The 19179-nt window shown below is 37.2% G+C and overlaps 1 protein-coding gene across 1 annotated transcript in view; it reads right to left on the bottom strand.

Moving 5' to 3' along the window:
- The window catches only part of LOC124284969 (transcription factor Sp9-like), a 30386-nt gene extending 11794 nt beyond the window's left edge, over positions 1 to 18592 (bottom strand). The window contains exon 1 of the mRNA XM_046721097.1: positions 18339 to 18592. Coding sequence (XP_046577053.1) covers positions 18339 to 18476 — 138 coding nt within the window. The 5' untranslated portion in view covers positions 18477 to 18592. The remainder of the gene's footprint in view (positions 1 to 18338) is intronic.
- Between the last annotated feature and the right edge of the window lie 587 nt (positions 18593 to 19179).

Below are 19179 nucleotides of genomic sequence, written 5' to 3'. Positions count from 1 at the left end.
CATCGGTGGATTTATGTAGTCGAGAAAAAAAGCGTAATTAATTTGTCCCGCATGAATAAATGTATAATCAACAAGTGCGTGGAAGTTTACTTCAAGTTTCGTCCTGTTGGAAATTGACACATTTCTAATGATACAGCATTTTCAACGATACGGGGGTCAACAGTAGATGCATGTTAAATGTTGGACAATATATGACATCTCTGTACAGTGTATCGCAAGCATATAATCCAACTTTACAATTTATCATAGACTAGGTTAAACACAGCATATATGTGTTAAAACATATCAACTGAACCATATCAATGAGTTGTGTTTTACAAAGATACACAGGTGTGAGCTTATAAGAGTGCTCGTTTGTTGTGTGTGGGAAGGGGTGGGGAGATGCAGACTTGAGACAGCGAACCGAGACCTGAGGCAGGTAAATCTCTACTCACCTGGTCAGCTTATTCAGATAAATACGAACATCAGTGGCTACATCAACTTGTTATCCTTGTTATCCAGAAGTTGTTATCCATAAATTTGTCAGAGTTATTCTAGAATACCGATCAAACAATAACAAGACGTCAATTAACGTTTTTGTCATGATAAGGAAGGAATCTACACCGAAACGTCGCTTTATGCAATAAACAAGAAGCTGTTACCTATACAGTTTTAATCCTCGGTATTAACTCACCAACTTGTAGAATGCCGATCAAACAAGGCCATATGAACTACCGGATTTAACCAACACTGGTCCTGGTTCATCGCACGAGAATGTTACCAGTCATTATCCTTGTCAGTTTTCATCATCATGGCATATTATGATAGGAAAAAGAAAACCGACAAAATTCATTCCATAGTCATAAAACTAAACCAGAAGAGGCCACTGTACGGAGTCTATATTATAGCGTGAATGCACAATGCAATTTAGAAAGTGGTCAAATGTAACAAATGTTATATCTGGGATTACACTTTCTCAGAAAAGTACAGGTTCTAGTACTTTGGTGGGCTGAGTCCCATCCGGGATTCGAACCCACACGCTCAGAGTCAGGCACCTAATCGCCAACACACTAAGTCAGCCATTTAACCCACTCAGCCGTCGCAGTTATATCATAGCATGATTTATGACTCACTCCCCAAAGTTGATGAGACCAACATTTCATGGAAAGATTAGTGTCCAATCAATGCCACCGGTCACAATGATGTGTAACATCTTTTCTTTCGTTTATCTTATTAAACATTTTTGAATTTATACTGTTTGACAATATTTTCATAATATTAACAGTGCTGAGATTACGATAGTCTACCGAGTAATATTTTCGCGAATGAGCAAAATTAACACAGAAACATGGAAGGTATCAAAAGCATTGCTTAAAGAGTTGTGTATCAAGCCTTCCCGTGCCCTACATAACATGCTATAGAACCCAATAACTGTGAGGCCTCCCCATATAACTCAAGTCAAATAAAGTGGAATCCATCACACAACACATCGTAAGCCCATTTACGCTTCTTTTTCACCGTAATTGATCACAAACATCTGCAGGAGAGGTGATTTTAGTTTTCTTCTTTCTGTACACCTTCTTCTCCCTATTGTGCACTCGCCATAGAAAACGGAAGTGGGAATCAAATCACCGAAGCGGCATAATCGACTCGACGTCTTAACTACGCTAATCTCTTGTCCGACAGGCAGTGTCTTTTGACGACCGGCGTGACGTCCATGGTTTGAGAATAGGTATCTACAACTTACTTGGACTTTAACTTATCTACGAGTAAAATTAACTTGAAGGATGAGTCAATAATGAGGCTGTGGAAAGTCAACATAATGAAATTAATGAGTAGGGTGAGCCAAGGGGATGTTTTCGCACGCTGTCTTCTTGCTGTAACACTAGCATGACGCAAGGATAATTGTGTGAAATTGAAAAGTAAATCCGATTTGATTGTGCATTACGTGTGGCACCTGTTTCCCTGGCACTTACGTTCCCTTGTTAGTGGAGACTAGAGACATGGGAAAGATGTATTATCTCTCGACAACACGAACCCCTTTGTACCGTACTCTTGGTTGAATGGAACAACAATATGTTCATTACATCATTGATGGAGATCGAATGATACTGATGAAACCATCGTAAGTGAATATGTACTGATGTCCTAAAATTTGATTGAACCAATTGAAAAAAACAGTCTTTTACTTCCTGATTGAGCGTCAGTCTTAATGATTGGCACCATCGCGTTTTAGTCATTTGATCAGGTGAAAGAAACTTCATATGCAAACAACATGATGTCACCTTCCAGTACGCTTATCCAATTGCTGAACCTTGTTTGTACTGTAATGAGAGGACACTATGATGTTATATCATTGATGGAAAAGCCAGGTAATTATACAACGTCGTACATAGATCCGTTATGATTCCCTCAAACCTTTGCAACAAAACTTTGATAATTTTTATATTTGTAGTTTTGTCCGTCATGCACCGCTCAACAGTAAGAGCAAATAATCATTCGACAAACTATACCTATGATTTGTGCATCGGGATGAAGCATATGACAATACGTCTGTTCACTGATGGAGATCAAATGAATATTATAATGTATACATGTATGTTGATGCAACCGTTTGTAAGTAAGAGCGACAAAGCCTTTCCATACCCATTGGAAGTCTCTGTCAAATACATAGTTGATTGATTGTGTGATTCTGACTTTGTCAAGAGCATGCGTTTATGAATCCCTATCAAACAGTGATGACACCAGGTGTTCACGAATAGGTGCCCGAATTCCGCCATACCGGTGACTTGACTTGTTTACATATTCGTTGTTTTGCCAGTGGTGAACATCATATTAATAAACAAACGCCAATGAATAATAACGGAAGCAATTATTAACTATATATAAATGATGGAAAAGAAGTTATATTTATAAAAATACTTACAATACAGAAAAATGTTCATGATGATCAGACATTAATTTCGTTCAAAATTGTTCACTGCGACACACTTACATAAACCAGAATAACCCTAATAAGCACCTGTGTGAAATAATTAGACTACACTTAAATGTTGATTTTAAGCAAATTTCCAGCTGACTGCTTTCAGATGGGATTTCTTGTGCTTTCGTATGTGAATACTTGAAGCTTATATTTTAACCTAGTATGCATATTATATATAAGTAGTGACCTTAACGCTAACCTGTACAACAGACATATATCGGACCGGCCGGGCTGTTCATGCAAATGTCACACCGCTTTACAGTATTTCTTCACGCGTGTGAAGTAAACACAGGGAAGAAGTAACTTGTATTTGTATTCCCGTGGTTATGTTCCGGAAACCATTATGAATGGAAACGGATATTTGAGTTCTTCTGAAAATATGAAAATTCTGAATCAGTCAACAATTTTATCACAAAATCACAACGTCACCAATGTATCTGAACACCATTCTTCATTCCATTACCTCTTCGAACACACGTTACTGTAGCTGACCAATTACTTATATGAGCGTTCATTGATAGACTCAGATAGAAATACAAATACACATCACATTTATCGCTTGTCTATATTTCTCTGTTTCTGTTTAAATTGCAATTGTTCACTGGTACAATAATGTATATTTTGTTCTGACGTCACATATTGTATGATATAAGTAATGTATTGATGCTGTGTTAATATAAGTTAACAGCATGTTCACAAGAACTAATCAGTTATTGAATAAATATGTTTACGTCATGGTTTAAACATATTTTATTCAATTCAAGAAGAAAGAAAAGGATTGGCAAACAAGCCTAAATGGCTTATATTAATGCCGCTCCATAATACATGTGAAGGTTCACATTAATGTTGTACATATTTATAATGGCTATAACAAGTTATCTCTGAATAATAACAATCATGGATATCAACAATTTATCTTGGTTTTGTTTCGTGGCCAGTTGATACAAATAGAAAAATAAGAGAAGCTACAAACCTTTTATGAATCAAATCGTTTTGATGTAATAATGAATTGATGGACTGACCGTAGAATATCCACATTCGTCTGATGAGATACTGAGTTTTTGCCATTAAGCACATCCCGCAGGGAGAAACCTTTCACATAGAAATATGATTCGTATCGAATGGTATTATATTTAGGACACATGAAAAAATAGTGGAATACATCCTCATAATCTTGTGAGCAGGAACAAGAAGCATTATCATAAATGAAACGATTATACTTATCACTGTTTAAGTCACTGCATCCCAATCTAAGGCGGTGTATTATTTGTCAAAATCGACTACCAAATTTAGATCGAACATTGTGTTGGTATTATAACTTGTGGTGTGATTAGATTCTTAAACTGTCCAACAGACAGTTTGTAGCATTTGTAGGTAGGTCATTCCACAGATTAATTGTATCGGGCAAAGACGATTTGGCATAATTAGTAGATTTGCATCTTATAGTCTGATAATTTTCATTATTCCTAAGATTGTAGTTACTGTTATCAGAAACATTCCCTGGAGCAAGATCACAAAGATAGTCAGGAACCATGTGGTTTACCATTTTGTAAATAATGTTAATTTAGAAGTTTCTCTCCGTTTCGCTAAGGAAGTCAGGTTTGTCTCTCGATATAGTTTCGCATGGCTCGTACCTCTAACTGCACCGCATATTGTGCGTAAGGCATCTAAGTGAAGGTGTTCTAGTGACAAGGAATGTTCGTTTGTACAATTGTCCCAGAGATGACAGCAATAGTCAAATAACTGTAAGATAAAGGATTTATACATTGTTTCGAGATTTTTGCGTGATAGTCTATATTTAAAACTACGAAGGCAATTAATCATAGGGCTAGTTTTCCTTATCACTTCATTAATGTGGGAATGCCAAAGGTTTTCCCTGAAAAATAATGCCTAAGTGTTTATGGATCTGCACTTCATTTAAAGGGGTGCCATTCATCGAGAGGGGAGGTTTCATAGAAGGTTTGGTTTTGTGTGAAAATTGGATAGTTTCAGTTTTGTTGGATTAAATTTTACTTACCAGGTTTCCGCCCATTTAGATATTCTGTCTAAATCTGAGTTAAGAATAAATGCACTCGTATGGGGATCGTCGATTATTACATAGTGTGATGTGTCGCCTGCGAAAAGGCGTATATTACTTTCGATTCCATCAACTATGTCGTTTATGTATATTAAGAATAAAAGAGGTCCAAGGACTGATCCTTGGGGCACTCCGGCTATTATCGGTTTTAATTCTGATTTGTAACCTTGTTTGTAACTGGATGTCTGGAGCGACACCATACCATCTATTACTAACGAGAAAAACAAATATTTTTCAAACATCGTTTATACATACATATGTACTTTGTCCTTCGTTTTCATATAGTTGGAGATTTTGTTTTGCACAAGATAATTATTCACTGCCTGTTCATAACACACATTACCGCTTTGAAATATTTGTGTGCAAATGCGTTTCTGTCGCGCGATGACATATGCATGTGTGAGATACAAATGTGTTTTGTTAGATGATATAATGTTGAAACATGAAATTTCAATCCCGTGTACAATTACCAAGAAGTATTGACAAAGAAGATTTTGAAACTAGACGTCTTTGGTAAAACCGACAGCGAGTGCGAAAATTAGCACTACCAGTAACTAAAGTATGGTTTAGGATAATCCAATATTCTGAAAGAGCTTTTTCAATTTACAACTAGGACCACTCGTCTCCTCAAGTGCATTTCAAAACACACTGAAAAGATTGATGATTTCCTTCAACGGCACATCTAGGAGAACGATTCAAATATTCCACCGCCATGTGAAAGTGTGTCATTACTGGCAATAGACAAGCTTGTAAATACTCCAATCTGCCCATCAGCAAACAGAAATGAACCCAAATCGCCCTAATTCAGAATTAATTTACCCTATTTTGAATATTTTATTTCCTTTAAGCTTTACCCTGGGTCAAAAAATGACTGCTCGTTGGTGCGATTTCTAAAGCAGTTTATTCTAAAGTAGCGTATAGGGATAGTCAAGCGTTCGTTCCCTTGTCGAGTTCCCCCCAGCATATGACCTTGTTGGATAAATTGTCGAAATGACGGATGCACTGGTCAGACGATTCGATCAGTGAGGAATTGTATGACAACAGACAGTTTTCATTTCAATAATATGCGCGAGAACGGAAACAACGCCACCAAATCATCCTGTTATAAAATGGCGGATTAGACTAGGGAGCAGTTATTGTATTGTGAGAGTGTGTGTAAGGATTACGCATTGTCCGGCTCTGAAAGGATTGGCGACTTTGTACAGCTCGGGAGCATTCATTGAGTGTCCTTAGGGCAGATGAGAATGTCTGGAGAGGCAAGCGGAAGAAACGAGGAGGAGGATAAATGAAAACCAACACTCAATGATCGATCCCTACTCTTTAGCATCGGGAGGTCGCAATTTCGCGACTAAACAACATCTGAAATTATAGCTCCGCCGCGGAATGGTCCCTGGGGATCAAATTAAAATACTTGTCTTCTAAAATTTAAATTGTCGTGGCTTCCCCGCGCCTGCTAATCAGCGAGAATGAAAGTATAATTATAATTGCTCTTGATTTTCTTCACTTTTATAATCAGGTGACATCAAGGCAATTTTCTGTAATTTTCTGCAATTTTGTCCACTTAATGATCCTATTTACGGAAGAAGTCGATGCAAGAGCGAGTCCTGATGAACATAACGAGAGCCGAGCACGGTTTTCCAATGCAAATACGTTAGAAACGCGCACGTAATTACTCTGTTACAAGATACCCAGCGCTGGATGAGCTGACGGGGAAGAGGAAGCGTCAGATAGCAGGCGTAAAACGTCGATAGCCACCTTGTATGAACGTTGGGAAAGTTTTTGTATTTATGAATGTTGCAGTAAACTTTGGTAATCGTTCGCTAACTGAATTAATTCTAAGTTTTCTCAACTACTGTCAATATTTGTCAGCCATATCCACAATGTTATAAAACTTTCAGTGGTAGGAATTACCGTCTGAGACAAGATAGCATTTCCTTAGCTCACCTGGCCAAGGGTCAAGTCATCTTGTGTCGGCCGACTGTTTGTCGTACTGTTGACTTGTTTTAATCACCAGCAATGGAGTTGAACTTGATGTAAAAGGCATTGTGTATCTTCTACTATAACCGCCATATCAACCAATGGTCCTTTCAGGCTTCCCCAGTAGTTTAGTCTTATGACTTTTAATCATTTTTAGAGTATAGATGTATTTAGTTAGAACCGTTTGATGTGATCCGTCAGATTAATATTGAATCGTTACTCTAATTTCTTGTTTCAAAACCAGTTAAAATAAAACAGCAAGACATCAAATGGTCATCATGATTTAAACATAATATTATTTATTTCCAATGAAAGGAACCGGATTTGTAAACATGCATAAGCATATGTGAATACCGCTCCAGGATACAATGGAAGGAAGAATGTCATGATGAATGTACAATGTGAATGATATATAAATGTTGCAAAAACGAGAAATAACGCCAATCATTGTTAAATAGTATATGTGGTCATTATTATCTCTTTCTAAATGCGGGGCGGTGGGGTAGCCTAATGGTTAAAGCGTTGGCTCGTCACGCTGACGACCCGGGTTCGAATCCCCACATGGGCACAATGTGTGAAGCCCATTTATGGTGTCCCCCGCCGTGATATTGCTGGAATATTGCTAAAAGCGGCGTAAAACCATACCAACTCACTCACTCACTCACTCTTTCTAAATGCAATATACTGAACATTTCTAAGCACCCCGAGAAATGGGGTTTGAGTCATGGAGACCAAAATGGGAACCGAACCTAGACATTCGACATCACAAACAAAGGCTTTGAACTCAAGGCTAAAACACTGAAACGAGAAAAGATGAAAAGGTTGACAAATAACTATTTCACTAAACACTTAAAACAGAAATATACCACAAAACACATTTACTCAAATGGCGACTTTGGACGGGAGAAATAGTAAGCGTTGAGTCAGTTGGTTCCATATGTATATTATACAGATAGAAAATACAAAAGATATTTTTCAATTAATGTCCTTTTCTTTTAATGGCATATTAACTGTTATATATTTTATCAACCTGAACAGCAAACTGAGGCGTAGCCCTATCAGATCGAGTTGTCAGGATGGTCATTTGATTAAAAGGTTCATCCTTTCAATAAGATCTTAAAATTTTAATACCATAGAAAATCTTACAATTCTCTCCTAAATAATAGCAACATCCCCTTATCGGGTGAAAAGGTGAAACAGTTTCTGATTTATGCGTTGTTTTACTCAGGCATAATTTCTACCGAAGGAGCTGCTCCCTTCTATCTGAAGCCATATCTTCAAACCAACGTTTCATCCGGGTTATTTACTCCCGACATTAAACCCGGGACGGAACAGTCAACAAAACTATCACTGCACGGATCTCCATCCATCCTCATCATTAACACGAGTGGATCACATTTCCCTTAAAACTGCCTCTAACACCTATCGTATGACGGTCGCTGATCCTAATCAGTTTGACAACATTGTGAGCGTTGGTATCACCTGCTTCGAGCCTGTGGTGGAGAAAATATTCTCTGCTGAAAATCTTAGATAGTGAAATTTAGGATTAAGGTAAAGACCGTTTCCCGGATTACGGCTTTGTGAATTCAGGAAATGACCCACGTGGATGAAACTTTGATTGATTCTAATTGTACTGATTCAATCCAACATATGGCATTTCCGTTCCGGCTATGGGAGCCAGGGATACCTGTAGCAGAATAATCATTTTTAACATCTCAATTTCACACGGGATGTGTTTAACAGCAACGGAAATGTGTAAAGCTTCATTTTTTGTTCCCTCTATTCGCGTGAAATGAATACAAACGTCTGGAATACAAATCACAGGTGGTGGTTTAAACTTAAGGATAAAAACTGCATACAATGTGAAATATCGTTCTATGTACCCTATGAAAGTCGTACCTAATCTCAAACATCTGGTCAAATGTTTTGTGCGAACTCTTGTATATACGACACTCCTTTAGATACATCAATCAAGTGAGTGAGTGGGTTTAGTTTTACGCCACTTTTAGCAATATTCCAGCAATATCACGGCAGGAACACTAGAAATAGGCTTCACACATTGTACCCATGCAGGGAATCGAATCCAGGTTTTCAGCGTGACGAGCAGACGCTTTACCCATTAGGCTACCCCACCGCCCCAAGTCAAGATAAATGCTCTTGAAATAGAATAGAATAGAATAATACTTTTAAAGCCTTTCCAGGAATTTGTGTTACATCAGCAGAGCTATTGACACATCAGAGAGACACAAAACATATTTACATAAATTCATTGATTTAAGTATCTTCACATTTGTTTAAAAGAGATATGGTACTTGGAATAAAGGATGTACGGCTCTCTTATTTTTCACAATTAAGACTTTGTAGCGGCGGCCTGAAGGGAGGAGGTTTTATTCCGAATTCAGATATAATGTTGACAACTTGATTCACGATTTGCCTCTCATATATTGATGATAAACATACAAATCTGACTCCAATTAATTTACTTGCAGTGTTAACAATTTTGTCTACTTTAGATTTGAGATGAACTGAGAGAGAGACCCGTACCAACAATGGAAGGAAAATGTTAAAATAATGCAGCATAAATGGGTTAACATTAAAAGATCTCAGTTGACGCATGAGATGAAGACGTTGCTGACACTTGTAGTATAGGGCTTATACTGTAAATGGTCATAATTATATTTTAGTTCACCTAGAAATAGAAACAAAACATAAACAAACAGATTTCGTTACATTAGTCTGAAATATGTGAAGCCCATTTCTGGTGTCCCATGTGGTGATATTGCTGATATTGCTGGCTTAAAATATTGCTCACTCACTCACTCACTCACTCACCTCACTCCTCACTCACTCACCACCTCACTCACTCACTCACTCACTCACTCACTCACTCACTCCTCACTCACTCCTCCCTCCTCACTCCTCACTCACTCACTCACTCACTCGCATTCACTCACTCACTCACTCACCGCATTTGTCAGATTTGACGATACACTATGACACCACATTCTACGAATACCAGAAAGCAATAGTATATTCAACGGTGAACCAATGTTTGACTTCCATGACTGGTAACCTCAATCCTATATTTTTCTGAATTTATTATTTTGATTAACATATGTATAATACAGGCAATTTTTTACTTCGTACTTTTGATCACGGAAGCGATATTCCTGCCTGGTGATATCGTTTGATCTCATACGGACGATATCCAGTGTTGGATGAGAAATAAATGTGATCATTCATATATAACTACATCAAAGGTTTTGTGTGGCATAAGACACATAATTTCATATCCCTGTACCAGAAGTAAGGGCTTGCATTATACAATAATATGATTAGCTTCTATATGAACATGTCATATTTGAAACATTTTTAAAGAAGGGAAGTATTCACGAAATATTTGTTAAAATTGAACTTATTTGTTTGATGTGTATATAATACTAACAAACCCCTAACAAAGTAATATGAAATGTACATTGTACGTTCCGACCATATCATCAGCATGTATTTGTGAATCATTGTCAAGTGAGTGAGTGAGTTTAGTTTTACGCCGCTTTTAGCAATATTCCAGCAATATCACGGCGGGGGACACCAGAAATGGGCTTCACACATTGTGCCCATGTCGGGAATCGAACCCAGGTCTTCAGCGTGACGAACGAACGCCTTAACCACTAGGCTACCCCACCGCCCGCATCAGAGGGTGAGCGCATGTTAATACCCCGGTGTCACCCGTCACAAACACATGGAAAGTGTTTACCTGAACAGACATAGGTTCAAATGGTACGGGTGGTGGCGGGTTCGATTGCCCTCATGGGTATAGTGTGAAGCCTATTTCTATGGAATCAAACGTTTTTAAATATAGATACTAAAGGCTTCAGGCTAGAGCTTTTCTTCATCTAAAGAAACGTTCACTAACTGAAAGTTGATGTCATCCCTTTTGTCATCGAAACACGGTTACGTTCAGGGGTGTTAAAGCGTTCGCTCGTCACGCAGTAGACCCGGGTTCAGTTCCCCATGGGTACAACCTGTGAAGCCCATTTCTGGCGTCCCCCGCTGTGATATTGCCAGAATATTGCTAAAGGCGGCGTAAAACCATAATCACTTACTCACGTCGAAACAGAAAGCATAATAATAAAAATAATCAAATCCGTCTTCTCTGCTTGACGAGATAATTCTCAAATCACAACGGTAAACTGTTAACTTGCCTGATCAGGAACTGCACGTTAACGTACACACACACGCAAACACGCACACACGCAAACGCACACTAACACAGACGCCTTAATATTGTTACATAAAAAAGTTACGTGCGAAAAGGCCAACAGGAAAAAATGGAAAAGGTATTTCAATGGGACATTGAAAATCAATGAAAGTCAATACAGGTGTTAAAGGTCGACCAGGGAAGGCATACTCTTTGACAAGCACCCGGTGTCATTACCGATTTCCGTTACTGTTCTATACTACCCATCTTTAGTTTAGACCCACTAGTGTAAATGTAGCCACTTACTTCAGTCAACTGTTCTAAAGTAGATTTTGTAAAATATTCCATACTGTTTAGAGATACTGTTTACACATGGACTGATGTATTGTAAAACAAATTCGTAACATTGAAAAGATATGTGTCATGAGTTCAATAAATGTGACACTCCGTGAAAATTGATGAATTCTTAACAAAACTTTACACCAAAACGCAGCTGTCCACATGCATTATATCTGCACATGCTTTTCAGCAATTTGATGCATGATCCTCATGCAAATCATCTGCATACGGTTTGCAGTTGGTTCGACCAAGTTAGTGGAGAAATTCATCTTCGATGTAACCATATATATAAACATAACATATAGTGAATGCTTTAAGTGAGTCTAAACTTTTGATGGGTAGTATATACGAGTATGTGTTTTCGCTATTTTGCCTTTGACGACCAACATAATCTGTTTCAATCGATTATTCCACAGCGCTGACGTATTGTATCTGCTTTCAGCTTCGCCTGTACACAGGTCAAGGTTTAAATACTTGCTTCAGCTCTAAACCATTTTTTAATTGCTTATACACACATTAATTGTTGTACATATTACTCAAATGTCCTATTCGTAAGCTCGCTTATACAATAGCTTATACACACATTAAGGTTAATGTCCTATTCGTAGACGCGCTCCAAGTTCAAGCAATGATTTCAGAACCGTTACTACAAAGCTCAAGCCAAATATCTCGCTCAACCGCAAATTCAGTTGTATACTATAACAGCTTATGCAATCAGACATAAGACATACATACGCACTCAGACGCAAACCAATAATCACATATTTGTAAATATACAAATCCGGGCTTCCAGCCTGTTGCGAATGCATATAATCCTCTTTTACAAAATGTTAATGCACCCAGATTCTGTTCGAACAATCAGTGGTTTAAAATCAACTTGACAACATTTCATTGAAACACCTGATTTCGACCAGTCACCACCTCTGAAGCTAGTGAAATCGACATCATACTCAATATTTGTCAGTAAGTATTTTGAAATATTTTAGGTTAAAAATGAAAAACTTATTTAAGATAATTATGTGTAACCATCTTATAAAACAAAACGCGGTAACATCCTTTACGGATTTCCTTTACTGCTCTGTTTCAGATTCTATTCAGAATTTTAAATCTTCATCTCCAAAATCAAGATTTACAAACACAAAACGACCCATATACACACAATTGATGTCCCGTTAGCACCCTATAATATGACCGTATGGTCGCATGTATGTACATTTATGCTTATTCCATTGGTTTTACCAAATCCATGTTGATACACTAAGTGTCTTTCATTTACACTAATTCACGCTTACTAAATCGCTTTTCACAAAACGAGGCTAATATGACCGAGTTATACACAAATTTATGCTCATTTACCCGCCTTTTTCAAATCGAGGCTGACACAGTCGCGTAGTCACGAATTCGTGCTTATTATGTACTATCCTTTCACAAATCCAGGCTAATATACCCGATCATATATATATATATATATATATATATATATATATATATATATATATATATATATATAGTGCTGATGGCATCGTTTTGAGGAGGTCTATGCTAATAGAAGCGGCAAAACCCTTTCTACATCTTTAAGAAATCTCCGCTAAAAGCAGAGTCGATTGTACAACATTATTACAGCTGTACGATGTTGTTAGTAAACAAATCGTGTAGGTCCAGACAATCCAGTGATTGTCATCATGTGATACTATGACACATGACAGAGCATGTGTTTATGAATCACTATCAAATAGTGATGATACCAGGTGTTCGCCAAAGGGTGAGCGTATCCTGTCCCACCGGTGGCACCCGTCATAAACCTATAAACATATGCAAAATGTTGTTAGTTCACCTGAAATAATTCGGTAACGCATGGTACAAGTCAAAATAGGGAATTGCATCTGACATCATTTTTGTCTCAATTTCGAAATGTCCTACACATGACTACCATAAAATATCCTGTACACAAATTCATGATTTTGTATTTATTTGCCTTGTCACTTAAGTACACTTGAATACACACGACTTCCTTCTTCTGGAACGCTTTTCACAAGTCCTGTATAATTCATTCACAAATACATAAATTCATGATGAATTCGCAATTTTACATGTTCAGGCCGGGTCATTTGAATATAGACACGTTATACTCGCATGTACAACCATTCAGGCTTATATTCTCGTTGACATATTCACACGTATAACTACTTTCATTCTTCAAACTGATATACATATAAAATGTTGCTCATAAGTGTGATCATGTATTTGCTGTACAGAGTTGCGCCCCCTGGGCACGCCAGAAACCTGTGATTGTGAGGTCGAATCTCGGTTTGCTGCGATGTCTCCAAGTTTATCAGCATCACTTCAGACTTTACTACCGTCAAACGCTGATTCACTCTGGTATAACTAGACTCTTTATCAGAGGGACTTAAACCTATCTCACTCACTCACTCACTCACGCAATTATGATATTCAAATGTAGTTTTCGGCTACTTTTACCAATGTCTGCAATACCGATGCTGCGTTTCACGTATTGTACCCATATATGGAATCGAACCAGGTCTTTGTCGTTGCGCTTTAACCACCAGCCTACCCTTCCGTCCTATTCCAATATGATACCCTCTAATAATACGAACCAATAATAGCGATTTGGATCTATGATCGTTTGCTAAAAACAACTTTCACCCTAAGTTGAATAAAATTCTGAGATTTAAATGTTCAGTTGGCAAGGTAAAATTATGAGGATTCGCAATCTTAATTTCACTTTATTTGATTTACTTTTTTGTTTTAAATACAATTCATCGGTACGTTTTCACTGCAAACAGAGTATAACACAGCATGACTTACAAAATTTATGATGAAGGTCGGGGACATCAGTTCATCAAAAAAATCTCCACCCCTGTTCACGTACATTTTACGCATCAACGCCAGACAGTTTCACATATTCTCCTAAATAGATTTTAACTGACACAAACCCGTGAAGATCCGAGTTAAAATTGATCTTCAGTAATCCATGCTTGTCGTGAGGCGACTAACGGGATCGGGTGGCCAGGCTCAATGGCTTGGTTGACACATGTCACCGTATCCCAATTGCGTAGATCGATGCTCATGCTGTTGATCACTGCTGTCTTGTGCAGACTCGATTATTTACAGACCGCCGCCATATACTGTAATATTGCTGAGGGCGGCGTAAAACTAAACTCACTCACTCACTATTTGACACAAATAAATTCAGTGATGGCACCAGGTTTTCGCGAGGTTACTCCTGTCTTGGGATACTTGTACCTTCGCCACCACTCACACGATAGCAGAAAAAAAGCGAACATTTATTGACGGGTGATCTTATCTTATGTTCACTGATTAACTCCCTTGAGGGCAAACTCATTGTTATATACCATGCTTTTTCTATTTGGACTATTCAGAATCCGTATAGTCACTTTGGAAACCATTTTGGGCGATACCGTATGACAGTTGAAATCTTCGTACAAAGAGCATGCACAGTTGTACTTTAAACGTTGTGAAATGTTGACCCAAAGGCTGTAAGTGTTTGAATATCATTTGACATAAAGGAAAGGACTATTGTAAATGATAACAAACAACGTCAATCAACGTATTACTAATCCTTGAATCTGATTTACCCCCGTCTACCATTTAAGCATCTGTATAGGGTAAAGTTGTCATGAATTTATAACATAGGTTATTAAATCATCGGTTTATTGATAAAATATATATCTCCTAAATGCATACAAAAGATCTGCATGATGTCAAGTAAATATACTCATGCCAATAATGGTTGTCACCCCTCCCCACCCCAACCCCCACACACCTCACACACCCACCCCACACCCCTCTCCAATTAAAAAATTGAAGGGGGTGATAACCATTATTGGCATGAGTATACAAGTCCTACGAATATCGGAATGATGATACGTACAAGGCGAGAAAACCATTCATAATTAAATTCCTCTTTCGTACTCTTCAAGAATCATAAAACTTCTAAATATTCACCAAGAGTACAACGAGTGCACAGTAAAGGTACATGTATACGCGACTTTGAAAATACATTACTTATTATCACACTGGTGCAATGTTTCATTAAAAACAAGAAATCTTAGTTCTAAACAGATCAAATAATAATAGAATTTAATGTATGAACATCATCGTGGGTTAAACTTATCATTTCAAAAGCTAAGTAAGTAAGCCTAAAAGGTAAGTAATATTTTGCCATATATAGATGTGCATTATGGTGCACTTTTCCAGAAATGTATTACACTTAAAAAAACGTGTTTCATTGTTTTGGCATACTCTTCTTCATGATCATGTTCTCCGTCAGTAGGATCAGCGGGCATGGCATCCAGAAGAACGTATGCGTTAAACATGAAGAGCAATATTATCAATATATGGTTCACGTTATAACTGTGATGCTCTTCATGTCTTCAGAAAGAAGAGCAGGCATGCCACTCAAACACAAACGAGTGTATTGAACATAAAATGCAATAAACTTAGAGGGTTTTTTACTCGAAATATTTCATTTAACATGTAGATAATGTGTACTACATTTACAAAATCAAATCAAATATATTTATGAGTCGGAAGGAAGACGTTAACTGACACTGAGGAACATTAGGAATACAAATATGTATTAGCAATGCACGATTCTATTTATTTCTAAAGTGTCAGAGGAGTTTGTCTATAATTTACAAACTATTTAAGGTAATACAGGGAAAATGTATCTTTACGCACTTGGTTACATGAGCATGTTTTATGTTCCTTCTATAAAAAGCAGATTTACAAACTATTCTCAGAAATAATTTAAACCTAAAGCACATGTTTTCTACCTAATGAAGCATATGCCAGCTTAAATGAATGGCCTTTGATTATGATTCTGATTACATATTGCTCTAAATATTTATCATCTGTCCAACAAGCATAACAGTCTATGATGTATTGATTATGACAGAAAAGCCTTTGATGTTGTTATTCTAGAAAGGCTAGTTTGTCCGTACACAATTACTTTATGTGGAAGATATATATTTACTCAAGAAACAATCGTTATTTTGCCATGAATGCAGAGAAAATTATTAATACAAAATCAGTTAGCGAATATTTATTATAATCCGAAACAGATTTCGCAAAAGATAAAATAGTGATAAAAATTACATATTACATAAAGAAACCGTTTTAGACACATGAGAATCCATATTTGATATTATGTAATGTTATTTCTTTGTAAACATGTTTTCTGTGGCATGTTTGAAGGAGTTGTGTTCTTGCCGTCTAAATGGCGACATTTATCATATAGAGAAATTAATGCATCCATGTTTACATGCAATAAGAATGCACTATAAGACAATGCTTTATTTTACTTATAAATTATGTTTCAACAAAATACGTATGTGATATTAGGGCCACACAAATCGATTTAGGATTAATAATGACAAACCTTTCTCGCGTTTATGCTTTTAATCCTGATGTTAATATGGGCTGCGAAAGCAAACTGATTTAAACATTTATCCCTATCAGCGGACGTGGTGGTGACTGCAAGTTTATCATGAATATAAATATGTACAAATGAATAGTGTAATGTATCTCTATACAAATTGTATATGCATAACAGTGAATGCTTGACTCTACATGTTCCTTGTTTCTCTTTGTGGTGGGGTATACCTACGTGAGAATTGCAAACTTTGAGAAACAGTCTGATGTCTGTTTCATAAAGCTTCAGAATGGAACACACGCTCCCCTCATTTCTGCATGAAGGAAAGGATCATTTTCCGATAAATCGCTCAAATGCTGTTTGATCTACGTTAAATCATTTCAGGCTTCGGCAAACCTTTCAGAGTGTCTTGGACATTTTCAAATTTTACGCATCAGTGACTGAAGCACTTACCTATCTTGATTTGTTGTACGGGTTTACCTGATTGTATGTGAACATTTGACTTGCCGTAATATGGGTGACGTAATTTGACGGGTGCACGAAAAAGCAGGATACGTATTAACATTTTCTTTAATATTGGATGTCGTTACAATTGGGTTCAGTCGACTCTGTTTACAGTAGATATTTCTTATGACTAGGCATCGTGACTATTTGAATATGAAACTTTGCTTGTGATACAGCCGGGATGATACAGTCGACTCTGTATTAGTACTGTACTAGATATTTCTTATGTTTCTTATATTTCTAATGTTTTTCGCTTTCTATATTTATCAAACATAGCTGCACTTGTTAGACACCATTAATAAAAGAAACAACAAGTACGTGTTATGCACGCAATAAACTGCGTTGATAAGTTGTCTTCCAGGAAAGAAAATATTTATGTTTACGTTAAAGGAAAAAGAATGTAATTATTATACATCATCCACACAATTACATCAAAGAAAAGGGACTATTGCATGCAAACAGGTATATAGAATATACAGCGTACACTTAATATAACTAAATGAACAGCGAAACCTATTTGGTACGTGAAGCTATAAACAATCTATGAAGTGTATATTATGTAAAAAGAATTGAATTATTTTTTGTCTGTTCGGTGAGAGACGGCAATCTCCTTAAAGGACACAGGAAGGTAATATAGATTAGACCGAATAACTTATGTGAGTTATTATGCCTTAGAGAATATATCCTGTCTCACAAAAACTGCCTTAGCAAGTACAACTTTTTTATAAACAGAAATTGTGTGAATATACTTTTAGGCTTATAAAGTTTAGCGCTTCGGATGTCTTAATGATTGAACAAATTGTTCGTATATATATATATATATTCAATAAGACAGATTTGGTTTCAATATTTTCACACATACCTCCAATTTTGGTTCGTGTTCCATAAGCTGATTGTGTACTACATACGTTGTCCGACTAGCAACGGTTTCAATGACACTGACAACTTTAGATGGTAGGGAAACGTTCGCTGTGTTTGCTCCAACAGCAAAACCAAACATGGGCAGCACACGGGTATTAGACTTCTGTGACCACGATTACAATGAGTTTCCCAGACTCATCACACTGGTAATTATAGCAGGTAGGTCTTAAAGTCCGTGGAAAACAGGTAAATAGTCCAAAGGCTTCCGCACCACAAGTGGAATAAGATACGCCATGGGTTGATCTCCCCACCACAAAACATCAATAGAAAAGTCAACTCAATAATTTATGTATGTAGCAACCCGGTGTTTACTTTACATGATATTTTGCGCTTGTTGCCCAAATATGCGAAATGTTAAGGTACAATTAAGGCAGGCTACCTATCATTGGGCTGATTAGTCTCTGGTTGTGTCTCCGTCTTCTCTGGCCCGTCGGCTCTCCCTGCCCAGCTCATAAATTATCATCTGTTAGGTGGGTTGTCGATTATTAGGAACAGGCCTACTGGCTGCTCTGTGGAAAAAATGACAATTGTCTTGGTGTGACTCATTTAAGGTCTCGAAACTCCTACTTTACTTCAGCCCTTGGAAGACACATTTTACGAAACAGATACTTTGAATAGTGTGTGCTTGTTTGAAATCACCACGAAAGAATTTTCAACTGGTCTGGTAATGGAAATCCCTGGTTGTGTGTTTTGAAAACTATTTTAGATTGTTGATCTGAAATACTGTTGTGTTTGAAGTTTTTCATGTAACAGGGTTATGTTACTGATTGCTAGCCGGATTA

Source organism: Haliotis rubra, unplaced genomic scaffold (assembly GCF_003918875.1).
Source record: "Haliotis rubra isolate DU_JTF1 unplaced genomic scaffold, ASM391887v1 Scf35, whole genome shotgun sequence".
Lineage (NCBI taxonomy): Eukaryota > Metazoa > Mollusca > Gastropoda > Lepetellida > Haliotidae > Haliotis > Haliotis rubra.
Note: the sequence above shows the minus strand (reverse complement) of the source record. Positions and strands in the feature narration are given on the sequence as shown.